The sequence below is a fragment of the Frieseomelitta varia genome, unplaced genomic scaffold (assembly GCF_011392965.1).
Source record: "Frieseomelitta varia isolate USP_RPSP 00005682 unplaced genomic scaffold, Fvar_1.2 scaffold_206, whole genome shotgun sequence".
NCBI classification, from domain to species: Eukaryota; Metazoa; Arthropoda; class Insecta; order Hymenoptera; family Apidae; genus Frieseomelitta; species Frieseomelitta varia.
This window is the reverse complement of record NW_025109817.1, coordinates 297,709-308,570: the sequence shown is the minus strand read 5'-3', so window position 1 is coordinate 308,570 and position 10,862 is coordinate 297,709. Positions and strand designations below refer to the sequence as shown.

The 10,862-nt window shown below is 46.4% G+C and overlaps 1 protein-coding gene across 2 annotated transcripts in view; it reads right to left on the bottom strand.

The window, feature by feature from the left end:
- Positions 1 to 6,815: 6,815 nt before the first annotated feature.
- LOC122526975 (sodium-coupled monocarboxylate transporter 2-like) overlaps positions 6,816 to 10,862 on the bottom strand; it is an 8,358-nt gene continuing 4,311 nt past the window's right edge. The window contains exons 8-10 of one of the 2 annotated variants that reach the window (XR_006306257.1): positions 10,244 to 10,746; positions 9,660 to 9,810; positions 6,816 to 8,809 (exon numbers count right to left, since the gene is read on the bottom strand). Coding sequence is in view for 1 of the 2 variants with exons in the window: in XM_043650705.1 (XP_043506640.1) it covers positions 9,717 to 9,810; positions 10,244 to 10,746 (597 nt within the window). In the remaining variant the exon portion in view is untranslated. Of the gene's footprint in view, positions 8,810 to 9,609; positions 9,811 to 10,243; positions 10,747 to 10,862 lie in introns of those variants that run through there. The other variant, XM_043650705.1, reaches the window with a different exon arrangement.

Below are 10,862 nucleotides of genomic sequence, written 5' to 3'. Positions count from 1 at the left end.
CATGTCTGGCTCTGCGGGGCATTCCTCGTTCTCATTGTCCGTTTGTCCGTCAGTTCGTTCGGTGCCTGGACACGGGACGAGTATCGCCAAACCCCCCGTTGTCGGCCACTTTTCGCCGCGAGGAGAGAGCTACGTCTCGCCAAGTGTCCCATAAAAAGAAGCAGAAAGCCACGGAAATATAATCAAACCGATTATACGTCGCGGTTCCGAATTCGCCTGTTACACGATCCGTATTACGTCGATCGCGGTCAATAGAATCATTCATGTACCTTGTCGCTTATTAACTATCTAAAAACTCTTACAAGACTAATGTGTAAGTATGAAGCTCTCTCATCAAATTCGTTTGATATCATTTTGCTCTAATTTCGCGGCTCGTCTCGTTATTCTTCGGAGAAATTTTCGTATTTCTTTGCCTCAATTGTTTAACAAAGTGACACATTAGATAATTGGATGCTTGTACAAAAAGTTGACGTTGGATTATTTCCGACTCTAATCGAAATGGGCGCGTGCACGAAAATTCTCTATCTCGCAGAGACTCTGTCATCTCTGAACATCTTCCGACGAGAGAACGATTCCAAACTTCTCCAAACTCTGCAAAAAGTGAGACTCTGTTGGAGAGAGGGAAGATGAACGCATCACGGCCTAATTTAAATTCAAGAGAAGAGTAATTATTTGAATAAAATTCAAATTCAAAACATTTTCTTTGAATGCACGCGAGTGTAACAAGCTCTCCTCAAAGGTGTCGAACAATCTCCAACCAAAGAATGACAGCCGAACGAAGCATTGAAACGAGCACAAATCCGGCCGAATTTCATTTGACACGACCCGATAATTCCACAATTTGACGACTTCAAAGAGTGAAATTTCTCTTTTGCCACGAAGGGGACAACCAACCGAGGATACGCGCGACAAAGATCGAAAGGACGCAGAAAATTGCTACAAAGATTGATGCGTTTCGCGCGCTCGTCGTTTTCACCGGCCGGTGGTGGCTGTCTTTATCGAAAAGGCGCATACGCGCGTACTCCTCGCGAGCGATTAGCGGGGATGACGTTGCGCTATCCGGACAAATACGTACAATGGTTTACCGGTGGTTCAGAGTGTTCCGAAAGAACCGGCAGAGCCGATCGTGAATGGACCGGAAAGATGACAGAACGCCACGGGGAAAGAGAGAAGGGTGTGTTTCGTTAATTGGCCGCGATTAACACAACGCACGAACCCGAGGATTCGCTACCGTGATTCGTTCGGACGGAAATCTCGTAAAGAGAATTCTGTCAATACCCGGCGGCTAGCTTTCCTCTTTCGATTATTATATTAATCGAGTTACCAGCGAGTTTCCAAGCTTCACATGAATAATTAAAATCCAATCGCGATCGAGTGTAAATCGCTCGGAAGCTTTGAAGCATCCTTTGCTCTCTATCAATAGTGAAATCATTTTGGATAATTTTATTTTGAGAAATTACGCAAATATGGATATTGTATAGTTACAAGTTTCTGCTCCAATATCTTATCGATTACCGTTTGAAAAATGATAAATGAAATATTTGCTTCAAAATTGATGCGCGTGAAATATCAAAATACGTAATTTCTGCACGATTCAACTAACAAATTTTCCCGAAGTTGTAATAATTATCAATTGTGAAATTGAGACGAAACGAAGGATACACTTTTCAGCAATTTTCAGATTAATTAGCATTGAATATTAATAGGCACGCTTCGACCGTGTTTGAATATTTTTATTTAAAAAATTCTTATCGTGAAATATGCGTGATTCGCGGCAAACACTAAAGTCTCCTTCAACGTGATTGATAATTGATAATTGCTAAATATAAACTTCGAAGAAACGTTCGTTTGGTACCAGTCCGCTTATTCAACAATAACTAATTAATTTGTTCCGAGGATTATTATTTTATTTTCCAAAGTTTCAAGCGGCAGTGTATGTACGCAAAGAAGGTTGATAACTTTCGGAAATATCTGCTAAACTCGGGAGAGAGAAATTTTATTTCGGAGATGTGGGTCTAAGTGCAGGGCGTGTCGCGATTCTCTGGCAAAAGTTAAAGTCCAATTTCGTGCGATAAACATTACACATATTCCATATTTAGCAATCGTACAGTCGAATGTTTTCTACGGATTTCTCAGAATGCAGCTGCTTGCTACGAGTTCACGGCCATAACAATATTTACATCCCCGAAACGTAATCGAAAGGAACACATTAGCCGATCAGTTTTCCTAGAAATGTCCAACAATTTGACTGTTATTAAACACGGCCTGTCCTCGGTGTCGCGAGAAAGCGTATACACAAGCACCTCAATAACATAAACGTTCCACATAGCAATATTCCTCAATAAATATCTGAAATCATTCAAAAGGTCTTCCTACTAGCCAAAGTTTCGAAACATTTGCGTAATATCTTTTCCAGGGGAGAAAGGCAAATATAATATACAATCACTGATACTACATCCGCGTGAATGTAATATAATATTGAATACAAAAAAAAAAAAGATACGAAATAGAAAATGATCCATCTCTATCGAGAAACAGTAGCACCACCTCCTTTGAAATTCACATTCAACGAACAATCGTGAATCGTTGCCTTACCTTTCCAATTGCCGGTGAACCCTCGACGCGCCGTTCTTTCCCTCCTTGTTAGATATCCTTTGACGGTCGTTGCCGCAGTCTAATCAGCAGCGCAGCTTCCGGCAACGCTTCCTCGGGGCGCTAGTTCTCTCCTTCTCGGCGTAGGTCACTCGCGAATTTTGCCACCAACCCCCGGATGGCTCCGAATTTCTTCGCTCTCCCTGATTCTCAGCTCGTGTCACACACGTGAGATCGACTGGAGAACGATCTCCTCGATCGCAGGAGAGCGCACGACGCGGTCTCAATCGGCAGCGCAGTGCTCGTGCCACGAACGAGCTGAAACTCCCGGCGTTTGCCTCGTCGACTTGAGGTCGTCGTTTAGTCGTCGACTCTCTTCAAGATCGAAGGCCGACAGAAGATCACGAGCTGGGATTCAGTAAACCGAACCGTGGGCAGATCCAGATTCAGGCACCCGGAGAAGACGCGAGAGATCGTTTTCGTGAAACTCACTCGAGGGGGGTTCACGACGGGCCCGTGTATCTCGGGCGCAAGGGCGACGATATCTCGGATAGTCTCTCGACGACGCCGTTGCTTCCTGGTACCGCCACTCGATAGCGCTGCCTTCGTCCTCCTCGACTCGTCCTCCTACCGTCCCCACCCTCGTCTTCTCTCTCTTTATCTCCGTCTTGCTCTCTGTCTCTCGAACCAGCCTCTCCACCACAGCAACAACACGTACCAACGTACCAACTACGTACTCGAACTTGCTCCCGAAGTCGCGATCCGTGTTTTCGCTGCTGGGACGTTCCCCAGCAACGTGATATTTCGCCCGTTGAATTTCGCAGGCGAACGGAGAGAGCGCGCCCCGAAAACTTCTCGCTTATTCTTCCTCGGACTCTTCGCGGCCCTTGTCCCCTACCCTCGCCCCGATCGAGCTACCCGATAGGAACACACACGACGACACACGAACGGAGCGAGAAGGAAGGGAGTGAATATCGCCCGACACACTCGCGCGTTCGTTCTCTCCTCTACCGTCCTCTCTCTCTTTCTCTCTTTCTCTCACATCGCATTCCCCACCAGGCTCCGCGACCAACCTCTGCCTCGATGGACGCACCGCGTACGCCCGATCGGACGATCGCTGTCCTTCTCGCGTGGACACCGACGCGATATCACGCTCTCGCGATGGGCTCGGGGTGGGGGTCAGGGAGGAAAGAATTAATAGGTGTGTACAGAATCGTGGTCCGTCCTCCTGTTCGCTCGTCGTCTCCGCTCCTCTCCTCTCTAACCTTCGATCCACGATTCAGTTCGGACGGTACACTCAGGCAGGGAATTTTAATAGCGACATATTGCTCCGAGGGATGGAGGGAGGCGACGGGTTTGGTTGCCAAAGTTTTCGATCTGCTGCCCTTCCGATCTTGATCGAACGAAATTCGCCAGTATCCAGTCTCACTTCACTCGCGAACAACCGACGATTCGTTGTAACTCGCCTCGTTAACCCCCTCGAGTCGCGCTCGAATTCGATTTATCAAGCGCCGGGTAATAAGAAGGCTCGATATTTTTGTCGTTTGATAGCGAAAGAGGGAGAAGAGCGATACCTTCGGCGACCTCCTCCTACTTTCCTTTGCTCCCCACCCTCGTCCAAGTTGCTGGGATCTACCTCGAGTCCGAGCCTGCTGGTGCACACGACCTCGAAACGACGCGACGCGACGCGACGAAACGCGGCGGAGCGACTGTGATTTTTCAACCACAACGGAGGGAGGTGGGAAGATCGAACGGTACGTTGTCGAACGCGCGAGAGATACCGAGATCGAAAACGGAGATCACCTGCCTCCGGGAGATCAGTCGTCCCCAAATTCGGGAAAAATTTCGGGAAATACTGACCGAGCCCGGTTCGACTCGGTTCGCCCTTGTTCGCTTCACACCCCCACCAACTTCACGAGGCACACTCGCGCGCAGCATCCACGTAAGGGGCACCTACACAGCCGAAGGTCACGAGAGACAAAGACAGGGAACAAACGCGCAGCCTCCGCATGGACCAAAATGGCTGGTCGCGAGCCGACCGATTGGCGGGATGGAGGCAGCAGGGGCGTGGTGAGCTTACGCCACGTACGCTTCCAACCGGTCGGACGATAAAAATAATGATCCCGCCGTGGATCGTGGTAGGGATGAAAATGGAGGGGCGATCGAAGAGAAGTAGCGAGCGGCAGCGCCGCGGGGAGAGAAAGGGAGCGCGAGAGTGCAGGGTGCACGTTGCATTCGTTACGCGTTTTCGATGGGGCGAGCGTCGCTCGGCGGGGTAAGGACTCGGCTACGAGCAGGGGAAAGGACTTTTTTATAGATCCCGTCTGTCCTTTTCACCCCCGAGCTCGCTCTCACCCGGTCTTTCGTTCGTTCGTTCGTTCCCTCCCTTTCTTCCTGGTTCGCTCGCGTTCCCTCTCTTTCTCTCTCTCTCTCTCTCTTTCTGGAACGTTGTTTCGCGTGCTTTCTCCCTTTGGTTCGACCGAGACTGTATAACTGCCTGCGAGAGCGTATGGGTCGCGCGAAACGTACCGTGGACACGGCGTATATGTACGTACTGTACGTGCATGCACACGCACGGAACGATAGCGAGCGCGAACGTAAAGTGGGACGTATGTTGGTGCGTGTATATGGATCGGCGGTGATCGTCATTAAGAGAGATGCTAATTGGAGGTAAAACGCGGCGGGGCCAACAGCTCGTCTGCAGATATACCATCCTCCTCGAATTGCCAGCGAGTATCATCTCTCTTCGCGGGCGAAATTAATGAAAAGAATACTGAAGTTTCCCCAAAGTCTCTTTCTCGGAGAAACAGCGAACGAATGGAAAAATTCCTCCTCTCGATTCCCCATTGTTGACCTCGTCCCTCGAAAGGCTGATCGAAACAGCCTTGCGCTGGCAACTGGTTCGCGAACCATAACGAGTGGCCGAATGTATAATAATTCGTCGCTTTCTTTTTCTTTTCTCTCTCGTCGGTATGGTATCGGTGGATAGAAATTATTAAAAAGAATATCTAATAACCCTAGCATTTGTTTTGCCTGGGTTACATTTAACCTCTTGCGCCGGAATGACGTGCCAGTTTTAAAGTATATTTAAAGTAAAACAAAATAGACGAAACAAATAATAAATTTAGTACTAGTGATATCATACCGACGAGTTTCAAAACAAAAGCCGACGAATTATCGTATACGAGTTTGGTCACTCGTTATGGTCCGCAATCAATTGCCAGCGCAAGTGGTTGAAACTGAGAAGGTGTTGCAAAAAGGGTTGGGACAAAAGAATTTGCAATGGCACGTCGTTCTAGCGCAACCCCTGTATAAAAATATTATTATCGCCTAGACTCGCGTGACACATTATCGTGCGAAGCTTTCTCTCGCGCGCACTCGTCGCCAGTAATTTTATCGCTTGCTCGGTACACACGGCTCGTGGATCGAACGATTACCGGGTGGTATCCGGCGCGAGTGTTGGAGCGCCTCCGCGCGACGATACCATCCCTCTTCTAGCGGGTGTCGGTCTCGTGGACACGGCCAGACGACCGTTGTTGTTTGTTTGTGTATACAGTGCAAGCAGCCGGGGTGCGGCCGGGTTGCATCGGCATCAGTGAAAAGGGAAAGGGGAGGTAGATGGGTATATCGTGTTCCATTCTATGGGGCGTACGGTGTGTGTGCGGTTGGGGCACCGTCGTTCCAGAGCCTGGAAAATTGAATGTCAGCCAAGAAAGAGATGTCACAATATTCCTCGTGTCTGCAACGCTGAGAGCCTGGTTTCTATTGCATCTCCCGTCTCTCTCTTCTCTCTTCTTTTCGCCCCGGTTGCTTGTTTTCGAGAATACGACCACGTCGGGGGTATTGGTATTCATTCTCGTAGGAGTGTGTTTACTCGCTCGATGCGAGAGAGAGAGAGAGAGAGAGAGAGAGAGAGAGAGAAAGAGAGGGTAGCTCCGAGCAACAGCAAATAACCGCGCGAACAGAAAACGAAAGAAGAAGAGCGAAAATGTAAGTAAAACGTCAGTGGTCCCTGTAGTTTCTCTTGTATCTGTATTATATACGTGAGTATGCGTGTAATTTTTAATATTCGGGCACTCGTCCACCACACGTAACATACTCCAAACTACAAAATAATAAACGTAATTGATAAATCCTCCGCGACATCAGACATAATTCATGAATACAAGAACACTAGATGAATGATTTATAACTAATATTATCATTTGGTTTAGAACTATTATTATTATTATTTGATTTTTATTTGGAGTTACGACTACAATTAATCCTTCCATAGCCAAAATTTCGTTTACTTACGAGAGAAGAAGGTTATTAATTGTAGCTATTTGTTCACCTGTGATTTTCGGGCATTGCCTCCACTAAAAAATGTAGATTGTATCCATTGTTTTTCACTGCTTTACGAATTGTCAGGTTAAACTTGTATTATATATTTGATTTATATGTTATACATTTGATTTGATTATTTATATTATATATATATACATATTGCGGTATATATTTGAAACAATTTTAATGCAAAAGAGACGTTTGAAAACCGCATCGCTTGCGTTAGACACATGCGCGTGCAGACGCGTGCGCAACGTTTGAAAATTGCGTGTAGGAAAAACAGGGAGGTGGTCCAATCGACAAAATCTCTGATGCACACGAGTGGAATCGTGTTGCAAGAATCTCGCCTTCAGAGCCGGGACGATGCGATATAAAAATAGCAAATGTCTCGAATATATAAGATCGTTGATCCTTGAACGGAGGATCCTTAATTCCTCGTACCACGTGTACGCGTTCAGGATCTCTGCGATATAAAATACGCGAGACGACGCCAGCGGTTCGGTAGCGGAATCGTTGGAAGAAACAATAATGCCTCGGGGAGATACCGTTGCACGCGATTGGGAATTATATCATCGAGTTAACATAACCCTCTCTCCTAAATAGCGCGTAATATTAGGATTTTATGGATCTATAAATTTCGTCGTTTTCCCCTCTCGGCGACCTCCCATTTGCTATACGGCGAGAGAGAGTTGACGCGTAAATCAACGATCGTCGTCTCGTTGACCGAGAAATCCTTTCGGCATCTGCACGGCCAGCCTATTGGCCGTGTCTTTTCTGAAAAAAAAAAAGCGTGTCCTGGCCAGGACACCACGAGGTTATGCCGCCCGTAATCCGACGTCCGAATGTTTGACAGAATAATTTTCACGTTAGCAGGGTGCATTATGCTCCTTTATGCTCGCGCCTGGCCCTACGCATTGTCGCCGAAATAAGCCGTATCCCACACCGTGCGCGCCCCCTCAGCTTTTATGCGCTTTTGCACGTATACCCATGACCTCACAAAAACCGGGGAACCCCGTTATACAGTTACACTCGACGAGACACGGTGAAAGAGCGAGGAAGAAGGAGAGATTAGAGGATCTAAGCCAAACCTTGGCCTCCTATATGTATAGCCTTCGTACACATGCTTCTTCTTTGATAGCCTTTTCCCCCTTTCTCTCTCTCTCTCTCTTCTCTCGTCGACTTCTGCCTTTTCAATTTTTTTCTCCTTTTTTTTTCACTGATCTTTCCGTGGAACTATTCTAACCTTCGCGCAGAGCACCAACGAGATTCTACTTCTTCTTATCGGAACGTTACAATTTTCCCGATGCATCACATTTTCTCTACGAAATGACAATCAGAGTGATTGAATAATAACTTCTAGTGGTTAAGAGTCGGCGATGGTAGGGAGGCTAGTTAATCGTGTGAATGCAGCGAGATCGTGCCTCTGTCACTCGACACCAAATCAGACGGAATCTGTCAGAAAACTGTCACCCGGCCACAATGGGCTCTCCCTTCCAAGGTTTTACCTACACGATGAAATCAGACCGGCGGTGAAGAGGGACGGTAGGAAGGTAGCGGCAGGAATGTAAGTAGGAGGGCCTTTGCCACCTATATTTGACACCTTTCAGTCCAATAAAATAAAATGGTTCGGTGGAATGTGGTCTCCGGTTCGAGACAGAGAAGTGCCGTTTCTACGTCAGCCGTGTAACGTCCCTTGCGAGCCTTCTTCTCCAGGAATCTCCTCTCTGTCGCCGACCGTGAGTTCTCTCCTGAAAGCCTCGAGGATAATATCTCGAATCTTTGATAAGGGTTACTTCCTTCACCTCGGTCGACTTTCACCTCGGGAATCTTTACCGCACGATTTTTATTCCTCCACGCCTCGTGCACGCAGTTGCACGGAAGAATTGAATCGCTGCGAATAAGAAAAAAAAAAAAAAAAAAGAGGAAGGAGTACTAAAGTAAACTTCCAACTGCGTGAAAGTTGTAAAACAAATCTCGCATACAAAGGGGTTAACGTTTCGTAATAACGCGATAGCTTAGAAAGCTGCGTTAGCCACGCATCCGAGTTCGGTGAACCGTGACCGAAATATCAAAGCGTTGTTACGCTCGTCTTTTGTTACGATTTTAATATATCTTCGCTATTGATTCTCCTCGCAGCCGCTGGTAATGTCTTCTCTGTCGTACGAGCGTGAACAAAATAATAAATCGCGCGCAATTTTTCAAACTGCGTCCCGCCAACTTGTTCGAAGAACGACAAAGCGCGACACGAAAATATCGTGTTGGGTGAAATTACGATCCCCCCCTCTCTCTCTCTCTTTCTCTCTTTCTCTGAAATCACTGCTCTTTCGAAATTTCGGACGATGTCTCTTCTGAGTTTCTTCCTCTAAGTAAATTTGAATGACGGCGCGCGACTCGATCCTTCGCGGATTTTCAAGAGCGACTCGACGAATGAATGACTGGACGAAAAACACCCTTCGCGTTTCCATCGGTCCTAATCCGATAGGCATCCGTTCCTCCAGATGTTTAAACGAGTTGTTTGCGTATCGAGATGCGTGGCACAGATATATAATCTAGTCAATTTGACACCCTCATCGGGGGCCTAATGGCTGCTTTCAACCCAGGGACGGGGACTAGTTATGTGGAGCTTTCTCGTGGCAAATGGTCGAACGGACTTATCCCTCGATCGCTTATCGCTCGGAGGATTCATTTGTCTTTAACGTTTCTTAATTTTATTAAAAACTGTTCCTCGCGTTCTGACACACATACATTATCGCACTAGCGAAATAGTTGGACTTCACGTATGCCTGTGATGTCCGTTTTTATAAATTGAGCTTCTCTTTCTCCGGGTTCACCACCAGCGCGGTGGGGATCGCGTGCATTGGAACCTCGGTGTATTTCTTTGGTGGCAAAAATCTAGAACAAATAAATAGTTTCGTTATGAAAACGAGTAATCTCTACATGAAGTCAGACAAACCGAAAAACAAAAGTAAAATTATTTATTCTCTCGTTTGGATTTATCCTTTTCTTTTTCATATAGGATCGCTCTCTTTTTGGTTGATTAGAAAAACTCTACGCACATAATCAGATAATAACGCGAGTCGTTTAACATAAAAATGAAGCAAATCAAGAAAACTAACTTCTAGATAATAAGGTAAAGTTAACTTCTAGATAAAAAGGTAAAAGTTCCGAAAAAAAGTGCAATTAATTATAAAAAAATTATAACTTCTACACCACTTCTGCATAAAACAGAACGAAGGATAAGCTTTCAAAAATATGACGTTCGAAATCGAACGAGCAAAAAGATTCGCTCGAACGAGACGACACAAATGTTATGATGCTTGCGTACCTCTGAACGAACGGTGGAAAATGATTCCTCTCCACCTCTCTTAGATCGTTAGCGCCAGTCATAAAACTGACTGCCGTCCCAATCACCATCGATATCAAGAAACCGCACAGAGAGTAATACATGAACGATATCGTGAACAGTACAAACGGTTTCTCCTCTCCGTCTGCTGGGATATCATCCGTGTGCGTTGTCGTTTGATTAAATACCGTGTGATTCAAACAGTTCTCCGTCGACATAGGAAGCGGTGGATAAACTAATCGTTTCTGAACCATGTTCACTTGAGCACCGACTATAAGCCAAATCATGAATAACATGGAAGTTATGCCACCCACGATGACACCTTTCGACGTCGCCCATGGTACCAACATTCCCAGAGTGAAAATACCCAGCATCGCGCCAGCCGTGATGCCGTGAAGAACCAGAGAAGCACGGAAAATATCGCCTAAACGATCCACGACGAAAACCATCACCATGCAGATTACTCCAATGACCACCACGATAATCTGAGAATCGTAATCGTCGCTTGTCATTACTTTTGTCCCCCCCCCCCCCCTCCCCAAAAAAAAAAAAAAGGAAAACAAAAGAGAAACGTGGAAATAATTATCAGAGAGGAAGAGAG